This window comes from Xiphophorus couchianus, chromosome 2 (assembly GCF_001444195.1).
Source record: "Xiphophorus couchianus chromosome 2, X_couchianus-1.0, whole genome shotgun sequence".
Taxonomy (NCBI): Eukaryota; Metazoa; Chordata; class Actinopteri; order Cyprinodontiformes; family Poeciliidae; genus Xiphophorus; species Xiphophorus couchianus.
In genome coordinates, this window is record NC_040229.1 from 32433696 (window position 1) to 32458391 (window position 24696).

At 39.0% G+C, this 24696-nt stretch overlaps 1 protein-coding gene across 5 annotated transcripts in view; it reads left to right on the top strand.

Annotated features, from left to right (window-relative positions):
- Nucleotides 1-23947, top strand: part of kif21a (kinesin family member 21A) — a 53483-nt gene extending 29536 nt beyond the window's left edge. Inside the window, exons 12-35 of one of the 5 annotated variants that reach the window (XM_028033712.1) lie at nt 102-170; nt 1670-1745; nt 1842-1956; nt 3627-3815; nt 5422-5621; nt 5698-5805; nt 5925-5993; nt 6904-7049; nt 7352-7496; nt 8581-8775; nt 8983-9084; nt 9313-9478; nt 9921-9941; nt 12311-12368; nt 12623-12677; nt 12761-12963; nt 14362-14487; nt 17824-17960; nt 18369-18543; nt 19345-19509; nt 20498-20615; nt 20764-20934; nt 21054-21253; nt 22021-23947. In XM_028033712.1, the coding sequence (XP_027889513.1) occupies nt 102-170; nt 1670-1745; nt 1842-1956; nt 3627-3815; nt 5422-5621; nt 5698-5805; nt 5925-5993; nt 6904-7049; nt 7352-7496; nt 8581-8775; nt 8983-9084; nt 9313-9478; nt 9921-9941; nt 12311-12368; nt 12623-12677; nt 12761-12963; nt 14362-14487; nt 17824-17960; nt 18369-18543; nt 19345-19509; nt 20498-20615; nt 20764-20934; nt 21054-21253; nt 22021-22111 (3100 nt within the window). In that variant the 3' untranslated portion in view covers nt 22112-23947. The remainder of the gene's footprint in view (nt 1-101; nt 171-1669; nt 1746-1841; nt 1957-3626; nt 3816-5421; nt 5622-5697; nt 5806-5924; nt 5994-6903; nt 7050-7351; nt 7497-8580; nt 8776-8982; nt 9085-9312; nt 9479-9920; nt 9942-12310; nt 12369-12622; nt 12678-12760; nt 12964-14361; nt 14488-17823; nt 17961-18368; nt 18544-19344; nt 19510-20497; nt 20616-20763; nt 20935-21053; nt 21254-22020) is intronic. The other 4 variants (XM_028033738.1, XM_028033720.1, XM_028033730.1 and 1 more) reach the window with 4 other exon arrangements.
- Nucleotides 23948-24696: the final 749 nt, after the last annotated feature.

Genomic DNA, 24696 nt, shown 5'->3' on the forward strand with positions numbered 1-24696 from the left:
TGTGAAGCTGTTGGACTCAAAAGTGTAGCGCTTCACTTGACCGTTCTTCCTTCCATTCTTCTTCCATCTCTCTTTTTTTAACCCTTCTCTCCTCCCTGAAGACTCCAGCAGCTGTTGGAGGAGAGAGAAAGGGAGGAAAGGGAGGAGGTGGTGAAGGAGGTGGATGCCAGGTTTGTTCAAGCTTCCACCTTCCTTTTCCTGCCCCACATTGTTTGCTTCCATCTTGATTTCATGTCGCTGACCTATTTATTTTGGACTGATATCAGTTCCTTACTAAAGTATTCACATTCTTTGACCTTTTTCACATATTTGTCACACTACAACTATAAGGGTTTTATGTATTTTATCGGAACTTAAAGTAGTTCATCAGGGGAAATGGAAGTAAAGGGATGCATGGTTTTTAAAATGTTTTTACAAATGCATCCCCCTGAGTGTCCAGGTATCTCTTCCCAAAAGGGGAAAGTCAAAAAGAGTGAATGACAAGGACGGTGATATCAGCAAATTTGATGGTGGTGTAGGTGAGAAATATGTGGGAGCTGTGTTGGGTGAAAAGAGAGAAGAGGAATGGGCCGAGGACACACCCCTGTGGTGCACCAGTGTTCAGGATGAAAGTGGAGAATGTCCACTCTTCCATCTTTGTGGAATTCCTGTTAAACTGCTGGGATGGAAGCCCTGATGTGAGGAAAATGGACACATTTTTCAGACCATAGTTTATCAAAATGTTGAAGATATAGTGTTTTTTCTATGAATGACAAATATAAATTAAAGTATAATCAGAATATTTTGATTTGTTTTACCACATAAAGTCCCACTGGGAACTATTGAAGTTTGTGGTTGTGATGTGACAGAAGATTAAGAAGTTCAAGAGTATGAATACTTTAGCAAAACAAATCTGCTCCAATTGCATGGTTGTTCTAGATCATTTTAAAACCCAAACCTTTGTTTTCTCACTATCTGCTGCTCTACATTCTTGCATTTTTAGGTTACTTTTATTTAATGTCTGGACTCCAAACAGCAGAATCCAATCACAAACTATTCTAGGGAGTTCTACCTTTGGCTCACAACGAGTCCAAACTATAAACCCCTTTTCTTTTTTAGTAAGCTGATCTTTCATTTCACTTTTTTATTTTGCCTGACAGGTTAGCGGATCTCTGATTGGATAGAACAATTATCCAAGTGATGTGGTTCATGAATTTGGTTTGTGTGTGTATTTTTTGTGTTGCACTGATCCCAAAATGCTGCTATACTGGGTTTTTTTTTGTTCAGAGTTGGAAGCCTCCTCATTTTAACATTACGCGCTGTCTTTTCCACAATAAAGCTATGGAAAACAGAACAGTGTCAAATGATGTGTTTCCTCAGCTAATTCTAGTGTTCTGGTTTAGAAATAAATGTGATTGGAAATCCTGAATATTCATCAACATTTTCTGCTGTGTTAGTAGTTTTTTAATTTAAAAGCTTATTTGTCCAAAAGACAGTGTAAGCCCTCGTTAACAGATGTGCTTTGCATATTTCTGTTCACCACTGTGCCTTTGAAAATAATAAAATAAGGGCTTTGTTTTGTAGATGATCCTTACTTACATGAAGTTGCAATTCCAGGTTTGCTGCTGGTTTCTTTTCTTCAGTTTGTCATTAATTAACATCATTTCACTGTCGTCTGTGTGTCTCTCAGCGTAAACAAAGAAGAAGTTCCTGACAACGAACAGGAGAAACCAAATGAGAAGGAAATGAACGAAGAGACTGAAATGGTGAGATCAAGATTTCAGATGAGGCTGTAATATACAGAGACCTTAATATTCTTGTGGAAGCTGCTAATATAAAAGTCCTTGATTTTGATGTTTTAGGATGTACAAGACACCAGTGATCATGAAGATGGAGAGGATGAGGAAGAAGAGGACGAAGAGGAGATGGATGTGGAGGAGAGCTCTAATGATTCGGACTCGGAGTCGGATGAAAAAGGTGTGAAGATCATTAAATAGTTGAAATTGCTCGATATGTCTCCACAAGGTGGAGCTGTTCCCTTACTGTCAGGAAACATTAATGCAGGTCAACCTGCTGTGATTTCTTCATATTTGTCTGTTTAATCAGTTTGGATGTGGATGTGAAACTGTTGGTTTCCTCTTGCTGCACATTACTGATGACGATGTTAGGTGGAGAAAATACATTATGTCAACAAATGTTTTAGGATAAACATGAAGTTCAGGTTCTGTGTACCAAAATATCAAAGAGAGAATAAATTGGTAAAGGTGATCAACACAGTGAGCTTTCTGAGTGAGTATCAGAAGCAAATATATTTCAGAATTAACATACCATACAGCAAAGGCAAAATGACAACATAATAGGCTGTGCTGTTATCAAAAATGGCAAACTCCGTGCCAAAGGAATGCAACAGAGTAGGATTTTTTTTTAAATGTACAAAATGTGTATCTAAAAAAACAGACTACACATAATGAAAATAAAATAAATCAAATGAGGATTACTTGAATTTTTCACACTGCAGAAACATTTGTATTGTGTTTGTTAGATGCTGACAGCTAAAATGTGTCATGATGGTAGACCTATTATAAGCCCAATCAATCCATCCAGCCCTACTATGCATGCTCCAGCAGTACTAACTCCATCATTGAGGTCAAACAGTGGGAAGAAGTGAGGATAAAATCCCATCTTTCAGCTATTAGGAAGAGATAAGTTATTGAGCTAAAATAGTAAGAATTCATACTTCTACCACTGCTAGCAAATCAGATCATTCTATCCAAGAAGAATACAGGATTTTTCTCATTTATTAATGGGGAATACTCAGGCAAACCAAACAGAATCAAATGAATACAAACATATTTGCTCCATTTGAGGTTCAGCCACCGTCACCATTTGCTTTGGCTTCTTATCCACAGAAGAATCCTATAATGGCTTTGGGATAATCAGCTAAGAGTTTTCCCCAAAACGCCTCAAATTTACTCTGTAAAAAACTGAGTTCAACCCCAAAGTTTACCTTTTTAAACCTCAGACTGCTACTTAGAGCATGGAAGGCTTCTTCATGCTCTGAATAATAAAGGAAATCCTTCCTAAAATAATGGACTAAGTCATTTTTGCCAAAAGTGATTTTGGGGTTTGGGGGGGGGAGGGACACAACCCGTTATTTTAGGAAGGTGATATTTAGCAACAAACAAAATCAATTTTCTCAGGAATTGATAAGTTTTATATTTTGTTTCTCTACAATTCTGCTCTGGCGACTTGTTCCTAGATTTCTCATGACAAATTTAGCTGTGATACTGTTACTGAAAATTGTGATTACAATTTCGATTAACGCACATTTTTGCTAACTAATTTTCTTCTGTACAACAGTCCAGTTTCTACACCTCTCTTTGCGACATTTAGCATCCAAGCTACTAAAAATATACATCATATTCTGGGGAGCAAATTCACAAAATACATCAGTAGCTTTGCTACTATTTGTGTTGAAACACTTTACTTCAAGTGCCAATCATGCAGAGTCTGCATGCCAACAGTATGTGGGATGTTAGATAGATGACATGCAAGATATTAAAGTTCTGCAAACTCCGTAACCTTTCAAAAGGCTGAAACATGTCTGTGGCTGCAGACTCTTTAAAGTTTTGTGTTGTGTCTGACAGAGAACTACCAGGCTGATCTGGCCAACATCACATGCGAGATCGCCATCAAGCAGAAACTGATCGACGAGCTGGAGAACAGCCAGCGGCGTCTGCACACACTCAAGCAGCAGTACGAGCAGAAGCTGATGATGCTGCAGTGCAAGATCAGGGACACCCAGCTGGAGCGTGACCGCGTCCTTCAGAACATGAGTAAGAGCAACAGATCATCCACTAGGTGGCGCATGTGGTACTGTTTTCAGATGGTGACAGTAAAGAAGACAAATATGTTTTTGATCTGCTGTTTCTTACATCATCTCAGAAAAACCCAAATTTAACTCCTGCTTTGTTCTCCAAATAGACCTGTAATGAAGCTAGTGTCTGTCAGAAGATGGAGACGGTTTCTGTTTAGGCTTAAAAACAGTAATAGATCAAACATTCTTCTAGGAATTATTAAAGGGACAATATTATGTATTTTCCAGGCATATAGTGCCATTTTAAAGCACAATGAAGTAACTATTGTACCGTCAGTTGTTATAAATATGTTGTATATATCAAATATGACTTAAAAGAAATTTTATTCTTAATTTAAGATCTTTAAAAAGGGCCTCTATCTCTTTAAGAAACTCCTGCTCTTTTTCCAACACTCCAGCTCCAGGAAGACATCACACTGTGGTTCCTCTATTAACACTTTAAACAGTGTTAACATCGCACTGAGAAGTAGCTCCTATAATGAGCTCATGCTCCACATCACAGCTCCACCAGGTGTTTGCTAAATGCTGCTAGCTAGTGTTACGTACTGCTACTCTCCCTTGCTCGTTCTTCTTCTTTTGACTGGTTATGAGAGAGTAGGGCCGCAACAATAGGTACGTATTGATGTAAACAAAAGGAAAAGGAGAAAAGAAACAACACAGATACCTGATGGAACACACAGTGTGGAGGGGGCTTACCTTAGATGTCTGGTCAGAGTTACTGACCAGCTGACATCCGTTGAGAAGGACGATCCTTCGTTTGTCAGACGCTCTGTTCAATAGTTTTTGTTCTTTAAATATGAAGTTTTTCTCTTTTCCTAAAAATGCGCCACTTGTGATTTCGTCAGTGGTTGGTCTTAGCAGGCGCGTAAACTCCCCAGTGCTAAAATCCTTTAGCGTCCAGTCAGTTTTTCCAAAACAAAACAAACTTCATCCCGGCCAAACATCCGACGCTCCCCTCTGGGTTGATCCATCCCGAGGTGAAGATACTCTTTTTCCTTCCAGAGCCTCTCCGTACCGTACTTTCAGTTATTTTTCTTAACAAAAACTGCACTGCTGCAGCAGCTTCAAACACGCTACACATCACTCACCACCAGCCCAGCTAAAAAAAACCAAAAACACTTGGGCTGTCTGTGCCCTGCCCCCCCCACCAGTGAACCATCAAAAATGCCAAAATAAAAACAATCAGGAGACGGAAGCAAATGTGAGCATGTAACACTAGTCTGAAGGAGCCATGTGGGGGAAAGCTACTCTGTAACACGGAAGCTTGGAAATTGCAGCTCTGAGGAGAAGCTTCATCCTCAAAGGCAGACCAAGGTCTACCCAGGCGTTTGCACAGCTGGATGGTTGCACGGGAGATTAAAGTATTTCTCAAACATCCTTAATAAAAAAATCAAATCAACACATATGTTATTGATGAGGGAATAAGATTATAACATGATGTGAAATTATAAAAACAGTTTATTTTACATATTACTGCCCTTATAAAACAAGAGGTTGTGTAATGGATCTTTAAAAAGGTTGATATTTTTGTAATCCACCTTCTTGTTTGTGCTGGACGTTTAAAGATTCTGTGGAAAGTGGCACAGAGGACAAGGCTCGTAAAATCAAGGCTGAATATGAGAAGAAGCTGAGCGTCATGAACAAGGAGCTTCAGAAGCTCCAGTCGGCTCAGAAGGAACACGCCCGCCTGCTGAAGAACCAATCGCAGTACGAGAAGCAGCTGAAGAAGCTCCAGATGGATGTGAATGAAATGAAGAAGACAAAGGTACAGCTTTTTTTTCTCAGGTGTAGATTTTTTTGCCATGCATTATGTAAACTTTTGTGCGTTCTGACATCTTCAGGTTCGTCTTATGAAGCAAATGAAGGAACAGCAGGAGAAAAACCGACTGAATGAGTTGCGCAGGAACAGAGAAATTGCCTCTTTGAAAAAGGACCAGCGAAAGCAAGAGGTCAGCTTTTTCACTTCAGTGTTTTAATGCAACTCTTCTGCAGCAACATGAAACGATATAGGAAATGCTTCAGTTTATTTTAACCACTTCTGCTGATAACGACACTGTTTCTCCTTCAGCATCAACTAAAGCTGCTGGAGGCTCAGAAAAGGCAGCAGGAGCTGATTCTGAGGAGGAAGACTGAGGAGGTGAGAAGAGAGGCTGGCGGGGGGGTTCTCCTCTGCTGTGATTGGCTAAGTATCAAGCATGCAGTTGGTTAACTTTTCAAAGAAGTTTGCATATGATTTAGAAAATGCCATCCCACCAAATCTTTATAAAAGCTTTACAGGCCAAAATCCAGTTTTAATTTAAAGGCATAATCTTATATTGACATATGATTGAAAAAAATCCAACTTTGAATTTTACTACATTTATTTAGCAGGTAAAAATGCCTCTGTAAAAATGTTTATTCATATCAAAGTCAACAGTGTTGTTAATACTTGGTTCCTGTGCCAGACTTAAAGGAGCAGTAGCCCAGGGCGCCAACTTTTAAGGAGAGTACGAGGTTTTTTTTCAATATTTTTTTATGAATGCATATTTTGCAAACACTTCACTTTGTATAAAACTCACAGGCCCAAATAATGACTTATATCATTTAGATTTGTTATTAATATAAACAGTAATCAAGTATCTCAAAACTATGAAGTTATAATAGTTTATTTATATAGAACCTTTTTAAGCAAGTGTTGCAAAATGCTTTACATTCAAATAAATCTATTAAAACACAAAATATATACCAAATCAATATTATAGTCAATTTATAGCCATGAGAATAATATGGAGTTATTGGCTAGAAGACATATTAAACCAACAATGTATCAGTTCATACCTACTGATTTATAGTACTACATGTTCATATACTGTAATTTTACAATATATCTCAAATTACAGTAGTAATTAGTTCCCTATCCATTTGTAAGTGGATAGGGCACCAAAACTGTCTCCAGCCCAGGGGCTCACATCCTTTTAAAACCAGCCCTGCTTAGTACTGTCCTCTTTTGCCAACTTGTTGCAATCCCATGTTCATCAGCTTATATCTGGCATGTGTGTGCTTGTCAGGTGACTGCTCTGAGAAGGCAGGTGAGGCCTACTTCAGGTAAAGTGGTCCGGAAAGTCAACCTTCCAGAGACGGTTCAGGACTCCAGTCACCGCCCGCCTTCCGGACGCCTGTACTCCTCCAGCAGCACGGCTGCCAACGGCACATGGTGAGGCTACAAATGGCTCCTACTAACAAGATATAACTGAACCTGAATATGATTTGATCTAATCGATACAGTACCATGTACAGTTCAGTCACGCCTTTTTAGCTTTTTCATATTTTATCATGTTACAGCCACAAATTGCGTTCGACACATTGCCACCAAATAGTGCATTATTGTGATGTGTAAGGAAAATGATGCACATTTCTTCTCTTTTTAAAAAAATTTCAAGCTACAAACTGAAGGGTGCCTTTATACTGTATGTACTGAGGAGCCAGAATGACTGACGAACGATGTCGTGTGTCCAGGTCTTCCTACAGGCGCACAGCTGGTGTTTATTCCACCAGAGTCGCTCGTAACAAATGGCAGACCCTGGAGCGGCGCATCTCAGACGTCATAATGCAGAGGATGACCATCTCTAACATGGAGGCCGACATGAACCGTCTCCTGAAGGTGAAGTCATGACGCATCCAGTGGGATGTTTTATTTCAGCTTTGGTTTTAAATGAAGCTGACAAGAGCCAGAACACTACCTCTGGTTTGTTGAATATGCGGGGAAAGTTTAATTCATCCTTTAAAAGTCTTAAATTCATGTATCTAAAATTAAAATCTCATGTCTAAAATTAATTTAAAAAGTTGACCTTAAAACGTTAATCTTAAATTTTGTCATGACCGGACTATTTAATCCAGTATATTCCATGTATTTCTTTTTGGTTTTTTCTTGAATTTGTTTTTTCAGGCAATAGTTTGAGTCACACTCAACCTCAAAACTGTTGCATTTACTGATAACCCACTGCTATCAGACCCTTGCTAGCTACTTAGCTTTTTTACATTTAACATGGGTATGTTCTAATTTATCATTAGATGGCTAGGTGACATTTATATATTATTGTGGAGATAAATCTTTAATTCATTCATAATGGTCTTTAAAGATCTTAAATTTAAGTTGGTGAAACCAACAGAAAATATGTAATAGCTTTGCTATTTTTGTTATTAATAAAGTAAAAGAGGACATGATGCATCACATTAGGTTGAAGGTTATAATAAGACTGTGTAAAAGTTCTCTTAATATAGCAGGCACATCAAAGCCCCTCTGACTGATGCAGTCCTATTTATTTTTATTTTTAAAGCATATGTTTAAATACACTTGGTATGTTAAATTTTGTTTTCAATAAATTGTTGCCAACAACATGGTGACAACTCAAGACACATCTGTTTCAAAATTCTGCTATTTTTAATGGCCAGACTGATTCATGTGAATTTTATAAAAATGTTCTTGTTTTCAGGCCCATGTAGTAAAAAATAGGCTTAAAACATATTGGCACTCTGCTAATTAGCTCATTGGTTAACTTTGAAAATCCTTTAGAACTAATGCTTAGTGCATTATGGTTTAAAAATAGAATGAAAAGTAAAAATAAACAGCTGAATCATTTGATATCTTTCATTTCTGCTCTTCCCCATCAATTTCAACACTGATCACATTCAAAAGTTGTTCTATAAAGAGACTTAAATAACCGCTGTTGATATTTTCAACACAGCAACGAGAGGAGCTGACGAAGCGAAAGGAGAAGGTGATCAGGAAGCAGAACCGGTTGCTGAGAGAGGGTCTGGAGGCAGAGAAGACCGTGCTCCCGCTCAACGAGGAAGTGGATGCGCTGACAGCCAACATTGATTACATTAATGACAGCATCGCCGACTGTCAGGCCAACATCATGCAGATGGAGGAAACCAAGGTAAGGAGGGCTGCTGGCTCTGAAGTACATTTGGAGGAGTTGAGTCGAGGTTTTCAAATAGCTTGAATATCTACATTGGAGTCTTTATTATGCCAAACTGTACTTAACTAGCTACATAAATACTAAAGCCTGCTTAGGACTTATTTGCAAAAGAATTAAGAATTCAAAATAATAAAAAATAAATAAATAACTAAGTTTTTTTTGCAGGAGGAGGGTGACACAGTGGATGTCTCTGCTATTATTGGTTCTTGCACTCTGGTTGAAGCTCGTTTCCTACTGGATCATTTCATGTCCATGGCAATTAACAAGGTACCACTCCTCACCTTAACAGGAGACACCAATACTGCTCTGTTTTCAGTAACTACATGTAAAAATAGTTGATCTTAATGTGATTTAAGACATTCAAGCATAATAAAGTATTAGGACAATATGCTTTATAACCTATAATTTTGCATATGCTGGTGGAAATTTTCAGGGTTTTTTTTTTTAAGGGTAAATAAAAAACGGTGGTTAATGTAAAGGGTGTGACCTTTTCAGGGTCTGCAGGCGGCTCAGCGGGAGTCTCAGGTGAAGGTGATGGAAGGCCGTCTGAAGCAGACTGAAATCACCAGCGCCACACAGAACCAGCTGCTGTTTCACATGCTGAAGGAGAAGGCCGAGTTCAACCCGGAGCTGGACGCGCTGCTGGGAAACGCTCTGCAAGGTACAACAAATCCTCACCTCTAATCTGACAATATCCACTTTCATCTTAGAAAGTAGGACGCTGACACGTTTGTTCATTTCTCAGTTTAGTTTTAGAAAGGCTTTTGTGCTTTCAGGAAGAGGATTGGGTTGCTGGTCAGCTGCATGTTTGAACCGTTGGAGAGATGCTCTTGCCTGTTGCCATCTGCTGAACAGAAGCTGGCCTTATTAGTTTCTATATTTACGACTGATACTACAGCAGAAAAAACATTTCTGCACTCCTCTACCTATTGTTTTTTTTCATGTTTGTATTTTTCCAGCCTGTTCAGTAGTATGCTATATTTAGTTTAGCCACTTTTACTCCTGAATTTTCCTTTTGTTTTTTACTGGGGGATTGTTTTTTGATTTGTGCACTTTTGTTTTCCCCCATGTTTTTTCTTTTTTGCTTTCTCATGTTTTCACAGAGCTAGGTAACTTCCCAGTTGGTAAGTGAAATCACATTAGATCCTAATGCTCCTTATGAATGCATGGTTCCTACTTTTGTCACTTCTTTTGAACTAACTAAACTTAACAGAAGCAGGTGCATGAGGTGCAGTGCAGCCAAGCTTCCCTACAGTTGCCAGCTGACCCTCCGCCCCCTGTTCCTTAATTCAAAAACACTCCTCCTCCCCTCCGTCTCCCTTCCAGCTGATATGTGCTACGGCCTTCATGCTTTAGCACCTGCTAACCCCGGTACAAACACTTTTTACAGGAATAACTACGTGGATCGTTTCAGATCTCTCCAGTCTCAACAGGAGAGGCAACCTAATAATTTCTCACACTCATAACCTTTCTGATCTCTTACCTCCATCCCAGCCCTCACACACCGGGTCACACTGTGACCCCCAACCTCACATCTTTTCCTGCTTGTTGATCCCAGTGGATCCAGCAAGTAACAAGGTTGACTATCAAAAAAAGCATGGCGATTATTTCTTTTCTTTTCACATTTTGCTGGTACATCTCAATAAATTAAAATATTATTAAAAGTTGATTTATTTCAGTAAAAAACACAATTATTTCAGATCTTAAATTCATTGTAATAAGAGTAATATGTTTCAAGCATTACTGCAGTTAATAATGACACCTTCCTAAAAATATTGGCCTTAATCATTTTTTCTAAAAGTGATTATTTTATTGTTACTAATTTTGCATAAATATATCTGTTGGTAAGAAAAAGGTGATTTTTTATTTTTCCCAGACAACTTTAGGCAAAAAAAGGATTTAGGCCATTATTTTTGGAAGGTGACATAATTTAATGACTTGTATGAAATCAAAATTTCAGTTTACCAGAAATTATTTTGCATACAAACAATTTTAAAACTACATTTTTAATATAGAAATGTCGGCCTGCTGAAAGTATGTCTATGTACTACACAGAACATGCTGCCAGTACTTGTTTGGGGCCACTCCACGAGCCTGCAAGGATGACCTGATAGACGATGAATGGATGGCTCTGTTTGCATGTATTGTGGCATGGAGACGATCATCTTGTGCTACTGCTACGGTGCAGTGAAAGTTCCTAGTGTTGTCACAAGGAAGGTGACTGTTGAGGCCCATTTCTCAGATACATCTGTGTGTGGTGTTTTCCTGAAGCACTGACTCCATCCGCCGTCCACAACCCCTCCAAACTGTCGACTGTGCTTTGCTTCATAAACCTGTGAAAGCTGCTGATATTTCAGTTGTTTGTGCTTCTTTTTAACAACTACCTTTTTCAATTCAGAAATATTCCATTAATCCCAGACAGAAATAAAATGTTACAACACTTGGGGAAATAGAATGCCATATTGCTTGTCGTAGTGTTTGTTATTGGGAAATCATCTCACTGTTCTAGTGGGAAGGGTGTTATCCAGACAGAATTTTAGATAGACACACACTCAGTCATGGTGTTGTCCTCTCCATGTGGCTGGCACAGTGCATCCCAATCAGTAGCCTCAAAACAACCCTACAGGGCTTCTTCAGCTTCCCATGACCTCCTTCTTAAAGTTCTTTTCATTACCTCTGAACAAGGGGCTTACATTACAAGCAAAGACACAAACATTGGTCATTTTATTTGCTTTGGAGATGCTCCAACAAATCCAATATCTTACTTGCCCTAATAGAGCAGCTGACAAACTTTTGAAACGTCGAAAGTGTGGCAAAGAGTGAGGCATTGTTACAATCACCAGATATTGTAACAAACTTACTGGGGGTGTTATGTCTGTTGTTTAGCAACAACTGAGTTGATGACATCATATCCAGCAAGACTAGTGAACAACATCCAATACCAGAGGGAACAATCACCTAAGAAAGCAATTTTTCTGAGTTACCTTGAGCGAATTTAACATTTTCAGAATATTTTGTGACGTCCGTCCTTGTTGAAGTTTTCTGTTACTCTCTGCTGGACAGCTGCCAGGTTGTCACCAGTCTTCAACATGACTGTTGAAGACAATTATGTCTTCAACATTTTCTTAGGATTTTTTAAAATAGGTAATATTCAGATTTTGGGCCTACATTAGAAGCATAATCCACAAAGTCAACAGAAACAAACACTTGAAATATATCGCTATGTGCATAATGAATCTGTGTAACAAGTTTTACTCTTGAAGTACTGAAATGAATGAACTTTTCTCATAATATTCTAATCTGCTGAGATGCTTAAAAGCCTAATTCAGCAGCTGCAACAAAAAAGCTGAAAAAATGGGATATGAAAACTCAATAAGTAATGCAATGTTAATGAAGATAAGCAGGCATCTCATTTTTAACAAGAAAGACTGTCAACACAGTTGATGATGGTTATCACTGAGCTCTGATGTTCTACACTGATCTCATTTGACAGAAAATGGGGATGATAGCAGCAGCGATGAGTCAGCCCAGAGTCCCTCAGCAGAAGGAACGTGAGTTAATGCTTCAAGGAAAACAGCTTCTTGCTTTTTTTTTTCTTTAAAGATGCTTTTATTATTGTGGGTTATTTTGAGGGTTGTCATGTCTCTTGTGTTTTTTCCATTTTACGTTATTGTGGCAGTGTGTGCTGTAATTGATTTTTGATGTTGGGAGTTTCTCCTGGTTTATTTTGTACGAGTTCCTTTTTCGCTTTACTTGCAGTGAACCTTAAGTGCATTTCTTGATGCTTATTCCATTTCCTCTGTAGCACATTGGCATCAGACCTTATGAAACTTTGTGGGGAGTCCAAAACAAGGAGCAAGGTACATTTTAATTATAGTCGTAATGTCTGATTGATTATAAATGTTACCTAGGCTTAATTTTTTGGGTGGATTTTTCCACACAGGCCCGCAGGAGGACCACCACTCAGATGGAGCTTCTGTATGCAAACAGTGAATCTGCCGGTGATGCGCCCACTGACTTCTCCGGCCCCATGCTGTCTTTGGCTGAAACCCCAGATGGAGGTGGAGTGGACATGGACTTGTCGGGCCCATCAGTCAGAGACTACACAGCTCTTTCCCCTGGCTTTTCCTCTAAAATGGGCAGCATGTAAGTCCAAGCCCAGCTCTCTTCCACATACAGGTTCACCTCTACAGTTTTCTATGCTGCTGCATGGTGGAGGCTGCGGCTTTATTAGTTTGGTTGCCTTTTTTTCTTTTTTTAAAACACCACCTGTTAGCCCAGCAGATATAAAAGCATGAAAAGATTTGTAAATTTAAAAAAATGCTTGGCTTTCTTGAAGTCTCATGCAAAAACAAGCTCTTTATGGCTTTATCAGAACTAAAAAATAGAGATGCACTGGTCAGAGATTTTTAAGCTGATTTCCAATACAGGGAAGAGCTGAAAATACACAATAACCTGGTGACGTAATGTGTCCAATTGTCACGACATATACACTTTTTATCGTAAGATCATTTAAAAATATTTGACAACTTACATTTTAGTTTGTCGTCTCTTTCATTACAGGAGCCTTTCCATCATGATTGATCAATAATTATTTTTTATTAGGAGCAGAGGCTTGCCACCACTCTGGGTTTGAATAATATTCAAAAACAAAGATATTAAATTCTTGACATCTTAGATATTTTTTCTTAAGCTGTTTTTATTAGCATTTAGCATAGTTAGCATTACCAACAGCAATCCTTTTGTGTATTTCCTGTGCTGTGTAGTTTTAAAACATTTTTTCTTTAACTTTATTTTTAAACTCCTCACTGATACAGATAGTGAACTAATACAAGACTTCTCCGCTCCTTAAGCAGGAAGTAGACTACAGTGAAGGGCATTCTGGCAAACTAGCGCTCGCAGGGAAAATGGCTGGTGGTCTTTTTGCCAAAGACAAAAGAGAAATCCTTCAACCACTAAAATCTGACAGTACGGCATTTTTGTTTGTTTCATGAAGAAGGAAGTTGTGCTCTGTGTCTTCTTCAGTGGTTCTTGGTGCAGTGCCAACACAGGCGAGGAGGAGAACAAGTTCTTTAAAAAGTTTGAATCATTTAATGCAGTGTGGTGTGAAAGAGAAACACACCAGTTGGAAATGTAACAAATGTTGCAATTTTGGTCGCCAATCAGACCAAAACTGCCTGACTGTCAGGTGTGAAAACACCAACTTATCTCTCGGTGCATCTCTTGTAAAAATACTAACCAGACTGCTTTCTCCTTTTTTCTTAAATCCCTGCTTCAAACCAGTTGCACATTTACTTCACAACACTAGTTACACTTTTGACTGCTAGAGCATAACAAAAACCTGAAGTGTCTTTATTAGTAAACATGGGCTTGGCAAGGAACACCCACTCTATTGGGCCTTACAGTACCAGGTAACTGTGTTTCTGTGTACACTGCTGCATGCTCCATCTCTACGGCATTTTGTTTGGATTGAAGTGTCCCAACTGCTGCTTTGTAAATATTCTTGTTTGTGTTTCTGAACAATTGGTCCAACTGAACACTCAGCTCTGGCTCCAGAACTGTGTCAGGTTTGGAGAAGCGAACTCCAGAGCCGTCCCCACTCTCTCGCAGGAAGACCTATGACAAGGCACAAGCATCGGCTGACAGGGCAAAGGTCAAGGAGAATAAACAGTAAGAGCTTGTTGCCAGCCTTTTGGCTGGAAAGCTGTAAGAAGGTGAAGCTACAGTACCTTAACTCTACTAACACTCCTGTTAATTTCCTGCTGTCGAGAAGCATGAAGCGTTTCCTAAACCAGTTGTGTTCTGAACTCAACATGATTTTGCTCCCTAACCTTGAAATTATGACTCTTCCTTGAGTCATAATGACTCTTTTCATTCCTGCTGGCTCTGACTTTGGCCTATCACTCTGCGTCTGATGCTCCTTGGATCTATATTTTCTTATAAATTCACTTTTATGAGTCTTGTTTTCTTTTTAAACATTCAAACCATCACAAAGTAGTCCATAGCTTCAAAATGGAAGGAAATTATCAGACCTGCATCAAATCTCGTCTAATCTGACACCCCAAAATAAAATCCCTAATAGAGCTAGGGACTATTAGCTCCCTACTGAAGGGGCAATATTGTGTACAATTAAGTAAATCTTTTTTAGCTTTACATCATGTTATAATGTTATGTCCTCACCTGTAGTGTTGCTTTGATTCTTTCATACATCTTTGAGAAATCCTTTAATCTTCTGTAGCAACCATTCAGCTGTGTAAAACGCCTGGGTGGCCCTAGCTCCACCTTCCTGGACGAAGCTCCTCCTCTGAGCTGCAGTTTTGAGGATTCTGAGGTTCCACCTCACAGAGCGCCTCTTCGCCTCTCAGCTCCTTCAGACTAGCCAGCAGCAATTCGAAAAAACACCTGGTGGAACCGAGCATCTGCTGAGCTCATTATAGGAGCTCCTTATCAGTGCAACTCTGGTAAAAACGTTGTTAAAGGGTTAATAGAGGAGCCATGTGACTTCCAGAAGGCGGGGTTTCAGAAAGGACAGGAATGTTTTAGAGACAAAGGCCCAATTTCAAGGTGTTAAATTACAAAGTAATATTTCTTCCAAGTCATAGTTGAAATCTATATAATTTTTTTAACAACCATTTCAACATAGTTATTTGATTGTGCTATAAAATGACACTTATGAGTCTAGAAAATTACATAATACTGCCCCTTTATAAATGTTTTGATTCAATATTTTCTGACTTCCAGAAAGGTGATCCAATAACAACACGGATATAAATAACCACTCCTGAGGTTCCTGCCGTGGAACAGAAGCAGTTAAACAGTTTGTGTTTTGACCAGTAATCTAGCAGGACACCAACCAAAAAAAAGCCTCCAGACTGCAACATGACATTTACACTGGCACCAGCCTGAAGCTATCGCTGACATTTCATATGGCAAATCTTATTTGTCATCATTAATAATTTTCTTAGTGTGTAACAAACATTAGAGCTTCAGATAGGTTTTGGATAGGTTTCAGATTTTCATTTCACATCTGAAAACATTTGATAAGATCCTGAGACGTTGCAGACCACCATTCAGATATGCAAGATGGATTTATCTGAAGTTGACCTCATGTTTTGCTGGACCCAGACTCCCACCCGCCTCGTTTACCTTAAATAAAACATGAAGTGTGTTGTAGAGAGTCACTGCTGGCTGAGAGCCCATCCTAGCAGTGACGTTGTTGTTTCATGTGTCTCTCTGCTGCCCTGCTGCAGTCTTCCCACTCTTTCCTCCTGAGTGTAAACAGATTTGCACACCCTTCACTGATGCAGCAGCTGAACTGGGAAGTGTTGCTGACCTTTCCAACTCTGTCTTGGTGCCTAATTTCCCATTTAATTGTGAATGTTTTTAACAGATTTAACTGGAGTGTGCAAGTATCAAGTCAAATGTAACATAAGTATGTTTCATAACAAATTATGAAGTAGGCATGGAACAGCATGACTATAGGACCTTGAAAAAGTATTTGTTTTTTTTTTTATGGGAATATTTGCAAAAATAATGTAAAACATTATCAAATAGCTTTGACTTAAAACAGATTGGCAACAATTTAATTTAAACTGTTAAAATTATATATTATTACAGTAATAATGTAGGACATTATTTTTCTTTTATTTTGGTATAATTGACAACCAGATGGATAGTCAGAGAACACGCGTTGAGTCATACTAATTAATTTCTATTGATTAAACATTTTTAGAAAAATCAAGAATGGAATTCTGCAAGTACTGAAATTAATTTCAAGTCTGTTTAAGGTGATGGAGAATGTTCTAAAAAATTTACTGTTTTTTTTTGTACAGATTTGGCAAATTAAAGTAAGATATAAAACAAAACTTCAGCTAAATTTACTAGATTTTTGAGTAAACCATACAGAATAATTAAACTTATTCTGCTCTTGGAGACTTGAACGAGCTGATCTGAACAGACGGTTTTAACATAAGTTTTTTTTTTTAAAGTGCAACTATCACGAAGACCTGAATGCAGAATCAGCGTTATTTAATTTATTGTTCAGAAACAAAGAATTTGACTATAAAAATAATACCTTTTCTTTAACTTGTAGGTCGGAATAACGCCATTCTACGTATTTTGAAGACGATGTTTCTAGAACTGGCTTCTAGATATTTGGCAATTAAATGTTAAGCAGGTTTCCACGGAGAAGCACCGAGCAGCAATCCAGTTGAAGGAAACCTTGGACAATTCACTTTGAGCTAAAATCAACTTTACCCCATACGGATGATGTGACAGAAACTTTTAGTGACCAAACCAAGCATAGTGTATGTCTGAATGCGCACAAAGACCAAAATAACATGATGTGTAAATGACATCTATGGTCTTCTTGCCAAATTATTAGCATGAAGCAGGACAGAAAGCTAAAGTTGCTTCCTAATGTTTGACATGGAGTGTAGTGTAGGCTGCTTCCATGATGTCACAAATCTTAAAGAAATTGAATTTGTTGCTGTGTAAACCAGCAGCCAATTACGTCTCAGGAATCCTGGACTCTCTCTTCCTTTCCAGGATGCACGAATGCCCTACCCTGTTCTCCAACAGAATCCTCCACCTTCTTCCTTCCCTTCTCCATCAGCCCACAAAAGTACCAGTACTTTTGTGGGCTGATGGAGTAAAAAAAAAAAACAAATGTAAACATCTAGTAAAGTTTGACCCTTTGTTCCATCACTTGAGGTGGATTTTGAACACAGACTGCCCTCTTTGGGGTTTCTTTCTGTCACAGTGACCCACACTAAACCAGCTAATGCGATTAACGTCATTTATCTCGTTCTGCTTAGGTGTGTTTCAATCGTTTTTTCCTCTCAGCACAGCAAAGATTTGTACTCCAGTTGTGTGTTAATTGGCTCTGAGAGCTCGGTACCTTGCATGTCTTTGGGTGTGTTTCCTTTCTCTTCCCCTCTCTGATAATTGGGCTACACGGTGACTAGTTAGCTGATCGCTACAGTGATGTGCGTATGTGTTTTTCAGGGGTGTTATCAACCCAGTGCCGTCCACTAAGAGCAGCCGCTCTGCGACGTTGCAGTGCGTTCACGTGGCAGAGGGACACAGCAAAGCCGTGCTGTGTGTAGACTGCACCGACGACCTTTTGTTCACCGGATCCAAAGGTTAATGCTTCCAGTTCTCACTCCTCTTGGTTGTAGCCGTCACATCTCTTATCAAGACTCCATTCATGTCTCCATGTTATTCCCCTGTTCATTTATAAGTACTCCTTGTTAAGCTGTTATATAAAGGTTGACAGGGCTGAAGGCTGTGGATAAATGAAGTAATGAAACAAAATAACTTTCTGTGTAACAGGAAAACTCTCATCCTGAACAGGCTTTTCAACATAATAAAAAGAGACGCATGTTATTATAGAACAGCTCACTCTTTTCCCACTAATTATAAGTGGTGAAAGAGTTGAATGTTTTGAACATTTAACAGTGTTAGCATCAATATTTGCTGCATTTTTTTTATTCTGTAGTTCTGATGATCTAAAACGGTGGCAGCATTAACAGATTTGGATCCACTTGCAGACCGGACCTGTAAAGTGTGGAACCTGGTGACGGGTCAGGAGATAATGTCCCTGGGAGGCCACCCTAACAACGTGGTGTCGGTCCGCTACAGCTCCAGTCTAGTCTTCACCGTCTCCACTTCGTACATCAAAGTGTGGGACATCAGGGACTCGGCCAAATGCATCAAAACTCTAACGTAAGGAGGATCGTCAATGTGTTCAATTTCTGCTAATGCGCTAATAGTGGAGCTAACATTGAAAACATTTAGTGCACTTAGCTTCCCCTAAATAAAAATTTTCCAGATTAATTACCAGACTGTAATTTACATTCAGCTGAAGAAAGTATGACATCTATTGAAATCTCGGTTATCAACTGCTTACAATGGTTCAAGTAGTTAGACTTTTACTTTCATGATCTTATTTTAAAGTGGGTGGAAACTGTTTACTCAGCAGTTTTGTTTCACCGCCTCTCTTTGTTTCTTTTCCTGGAAAAAACTTTATTAAGCAAATGGCATGTAGTATATAACAAACGAATCAATACATACATAAATTCACATTTGAATTGTTTTAAGAGTCTTCTCACGTTCTCCTCATGACAAATGGTTCGATTTATTGCTTTAGCTTCTGCAAAATACTATGTCAGCATAGCTGTTTAGTGTTGGTGGAGCTAAGGTTTATGATTAGTGTTTTAGGGTTAGCGCAGCTATCTTTTTAGTTGGCAGTGCCCACCACTGTCCCTTGTGCTGCTTGAAAAAAATTGAACATGTTTGCCAGCAAAAGGTTTTAAGAAATAATCCAAGAAACTTGGCTAATATGAGTTAGAGCAACATTTAATTTAGCCTTGGGATTAATAAAGTATTTCTGAGTTGAATTTAATATCAACCGTCTCACATGACAATCCCATGTAAGAAGGTTGGGGCGAAATATGATAGAACCTGATCAGTGAGCTGAACATTTTCTGGTCACAGATATTCACCAGTTCCCATCTCTGTGTCCAGGTCCTCTGGTCAGGTCAACATTGGGGATATCTGTGCATCTACCACCAGTCGGACGGTCACCATCCCGTCAGGGGAAAACCAGATCAACCAAATTGCTCTCAATCCCAATGGAATGGTCCTCTATGCTGCTGCTGGGAACTCAGTTCGGGTGTGGGATCTGAGGAGGTAAACTGCCTTTATGCTTCTCTTCTAATCCACTGATGTGCAGTACAGACCAAAAGTTTGGACACAACTGTGTGTCCAAACTTTTGATCTGTACTCAATACAGACCAAAAGTTTGGACACACTTTCTCATTGAATTCAACGAGAAGGTGTGTCCAAACTTTTGGTCTGAACTGTATGTTGAATTATCTTCTGAGGATGTCCACATGCATTTGTGTATCTAAAAGGAAGGCCTTAAAATGTCTTGCATTTATTTTGTAAAAATCTAATTTGGCCTTAAATAAAGTAATCCCAGCTCTTAAATTTTATGGTGGCCGGAGTATTTAATCTCGTATATTCTGTTTGCACTTGTTTGAGCACTCTGTGCTTTGAGGCTCAAATAATTTCCTTCTCTAGACGAGACACACCCCAAAAGACTTGCACCTGGAATTGTAAAGTTTTCTCAATACAAATAGATGTCACATTTTTTGGATTTTCTTTCCAAAAATTAAGATTGGCATCAGTTTCTAACCACTTCAATTATACATTCTCTGTTGGTCTGTAACACATAATTCTGACAAAGTACTGTCAGGTTTCAGGTGGTAGGGTGACAAAACATGGAGATGTTTAAGAGACTTGAAGGTTGATTGTTTTCACTGCTTAAACAACTTAATTCAGACTGAAAACCAGACAGAATCCAATCTTCAGCCTCCATCAGGTACTGTCAGCTGCCTGCTGTTGGCTTTGATGGATTGCCTGTTTATCCATTGTTGAAAAATAAATCTGTTATAGCTGTCACCTTGGATGTGTAAAACAACACAACATGGAAATATGCTGTTATTTTCTGGGAGCAAACAGCCAAACTTGTTCTCTGAACTTTTGTAATAAGCTGCGTTTTACAATGTGTGGTGTATGAACCTCCTGCTGCGTTGGTGACATTTTCTCCTTTGTTATATGATGAATAATAATGTAATCAGGTTTCCTGTTGGCAATACGTATAATTTTTGCTCAGATTCGTTTCCACCGGAAAGCTAACGGGTCACCTGGGTCCTGTCATGTGTCTGACTGTGGATCAGTCTGGAAACAACCAAGACTTGGTGATCACTGGGTCCAAGGATCATTACATTAAGGTGAGTTTCTATGCTTGTAACATAATATAATCTGACTCAGCCTTGTGATGGGCGTTTGTTTTCTTTCTGACCTCTAGCATTTGATAGAAAAAACCCAGTAGAAATTCAAAACAGTAGCCAGTTGTTCAGACGTCTGTTGCTGTTGCAGTTGTTCGATGTAAGTGAAGGCTCTCTGGGGAGCATCAGCCCTACGCACAACTTTGAGCCTCCCCACTATGATGGTATCGAGTCACTGGTGGTCCAGGGGGACATTTTCTTTAGCGGTTCCCGCGACAACGGAATCAAAAAGTGGGATCTGGATCGGAAAGACTTGCTGCAGGTACACAACGCCAATCCCTCAAACAATCTGTTCAAGAGGCTGCTTTAAGATAGCTGCCTGAACTCTGTTATTAAGAATTGCATCATTAGAATAATAAAATGTGTCATTGTCATTCATAGCAAGTCCCAAATGCTCACCGTGACTGGGTTTGCGCCCTCGGCATCGTCCCCAGCTCCCCGGCCTTGCTGAGTGGCTGCAGAGGAGGGGTGCTCAAGCTCTGGCACACAGACACACTGGGGCCTCTGGGGGAGCTCAAGGGTCATGAGAGCCCCATAAACAGCATCGCTGCGAACAGCAGCCACCTGTTTACAGCCTCCGAGTAAGTCCAGCACACACACACACACACACACACCCCTACACACTCCCAACACATGCTTTGGCTGCAGTGAGCTTAGAGAGTCAGTTTTCTGTGAAAGAGTTTGGCCAGTTTGTGTGGAATACAACTCAAGCTGCCACAGTATTGGTCCATTTTAGATTCTGATACTTTTGATTGTTTCACTTTTTTAAACCACTTTTTTAACATCTGAAACTACTGAGCTACAGAGTGAGGGATGGGGGAAAAAATTAAACAATCGGGTTTAGTTTTATGTTACAGCATCCAACTCATGAACTTGTTGCATACATTTTAATGTTATTATTATACAGTTATCTAAAATGCTACAGGGTGAAAAATTAGCTCAGCTGTTAGCCGGTCTGTAAGCTAATAGTGATTTCTCTGCATTTCACTGTTACAGCCTCTTGCAAACACTGTAGCAACATGTTAGCTTAAGGTGTTTGTATAGGTCTGAGTGTATAATAGACTGTGTGTTACATTAAGGAAGCCATATTGGATTGTGAGGTCAGAACAGGTGGAAAACCTCAAATTTTTGCAGTCAGAATTCAAGATTCAGTTTTGTTCATTTTTGCCTCTTCAAAGTTAAAAATGGTAGTTACACCACATCCACTGATTAAGTAGAGCTAGTAGATAAGACCTTTCTTTTTGTGGTTTTATGACAAAAGATAAGGAACATGAACTTTAGCATTCTTTTCATTTGTCTGAAATTTTTAACTCCATTTATGCTTATTTGTTTCTTTCTTGCGTTATAGTGACCGCACAGTGAAGATCTGGCGCGCCCGCGGCGGTCTGGACAGCACCTTAGAGGGTGTGGACAACGCAGACGAGGTGGCCAGTAACTGAGTGCAGCGCCACCTGCCTGTGTTGCTCCAGAAGGATGTAACTGCATTCTGTGATGCTGCTGCTCTTGCACTTTGCCCTCAAGCATCTTAACCCAGCGCTGACTCTGAATATGCTCACTGACTTTACCATACAATCGTAGACTCAGCCCAAACTTGCTCAGTAATCTCATAATCTCTTAAGGTATTCCTTTCATTTCAATGTTCGGGACGGCTCCGTTTTAGGTTTTCCGCTGTACGAACTGCAGCATCGTGAGTTTCTCCGGATTGTCAGTTGAAATGACGAATTCATTCCAAATCTCGAAAGTGTCCGCTGACGCACGCTCTCGAAGGGGGTTACTGTGTCCGAGATGGTGCAGAGACAAGCAGCTGATCCCCGCCTGCATCGAAAGGATTCTGAACCGCTGAGAAAACCCAAGCATGAGCTGCGCCAGGCCTCGCTATGGAAACGTGGCATAGACTCTGACTCTGTCCCCTCTCAATTACAGTTTCAAGGAAAAACCCCTTTTCTGCTTGTGCCGTAGAAGAGTAATCATAGAAGCTTGTACTTTGAGAACAGACACAACGATACGGTTTCTAGAGTAACTGTTCAACTTTACAGTAAATCTTGTTCTAGGAGACAAAACAGATGAACTCTTACCCAGAAACAAAAGACTTCTCAGATTTGGGAAGAACTGATAGGAAGACTTGTTGTAGGAGGAACATTTGGTAGGTTTAGAGTTGATAGCGATCACTTTTTAATTCATTTAGTAGATTTCTTTCACAACAGAACCAACTTCTCACATAGCCATTCCTGAGGGAAAACTAACAGGAGACTGTCTCATCTCAGCTCTGCTGTTGGGTAGCAGCTTTAGTCCACCAAGCAAATCTGTGCGACATGCGAAGTTAAGATGTTACCACTAATATGAATGATATCTGAAGCTACATCAACCTTTTTTTAAAGTTATTAGTTTAAAACAAGTCATTATGTCTCGTACAATTTTGGAATTTGCAGGATTTTATGCATCAATTTCTTTGGTTGTTTCTTTTTCTTCCTTTGTTTTTAAAAACCCATTCTTGCAGAATGAACTTCCCTACGGTGAAAGTTCAGACGTTTGTGGCCAATTTTAAGTCTTAAATTTTTCTAAAGCTTCGATCTGCTGGTCCAGATTTTGGCTAACTCTAATTTCTTCTATAAGGACTGTAAAACAAGAATGTACAAAACAGCGTTTGTTTGGTTTTGTTGTGTTTTTTTTTTTTTGTCTTTGTTTCTTTCTTGTAACAAAGAACGAAACAAAAACCAAAATCATTTTAAACTGGACTTAGCATCATGTATTAGCTGCAGCACCATTAGCTTGGCTAGCATTTCTAAAACCAGTCTCCATGGATACATCCTAGAGAATGTAGATATTTATGTTTACGAAGATCTCCAAAAGGCTGCCAACATTTTCTAAAACCAGCATGTTCTGGCTCACGGTAAACATAAAACAATAGGTTTTATGGAATTGTCAGCCTTCCAATTATCTATTGAAACTTCTGCTTTCCCATAGCCTGAATGAAACGTAGATTCAGTTTTATCCCAAAGAAATAAATAACTTTCCACCTCTTCTTCTCGCTTTAGACACATGAACTATTTGAAAAACTGCTAATTTTGAGTCGTCTCTCATTTGCAGCATCCAGAATCGTCCAGTTCCAGTCAGCCCCTCATTTTTCTGAGTGTCTCTAAGTAAACTGCAGACCTTCTAAAGGGCGAAGCTCTTAGTTTTAGCCTCTTAAAGTAATGAGAAGAGTGGAAATCTCCTTCAACTTTGTGGAACTAGTCCTTTAACACTTTAGCACTTGTAAAAAATAAACAGTAACAGTTAAGCTTTGAGGCTAATGTAATTGTTAAATATGAGCAGGTTTAAACTATAAACACACCACCTGTTCTTGTGTCATTGTGTGACAATCTGTGAATCACGCACTACTAGATTTCTGTCCCATTGCTGCTCACTTTCTTTAGCCTTATGACTGGTCGTCTCGTTGCTACAGGTGAGCTCCACCTGATATTATGGCCCCACTCTCTGTAGATATTTAACTATATGTTTTTGTTTTTGTTAGGAGAAGAGAGGCCTTCAGTACGATGGCATGTTCAGGCGAGTGTAGAGAGGAAAAAATTTGTAATTTACTGCCAAAAAAAAAAAACTCAGAAATTTTTAGATTCATTTCAGGAAATTTCCAGGAAAAACAAAGAAATTTCTGTTTCAAAAGCAAAAGAATTTGTTGGGGAAAAAACTCAGAAATGTTGAGATTCTCAGAAATGAAATAAAAAAACCCACAAGGACATTTGAGTTTCAAAATTTTAACATTTGCTGCAAAAAATAAACTGAAGTTCTGAGTTTAATCTCAGAACTCTTCTAGAAAAAACAGGGTAACATTTCTGAGATTGAAAGGTTGACATTTTTCTTTAAAAGCTTAAAAAAATTTGAGGTTAATCAGAAATTTTCCAGAAAAAAACAAGTAATTGTCTTACTTTTGAAAGTCGAAACGTTTTAGACTTTTTTTCTAGAAAATTTCAAAGATTCATCTAAATTTCTGAATTTCTCTAGCATTTTATGACTTCTCATCCTC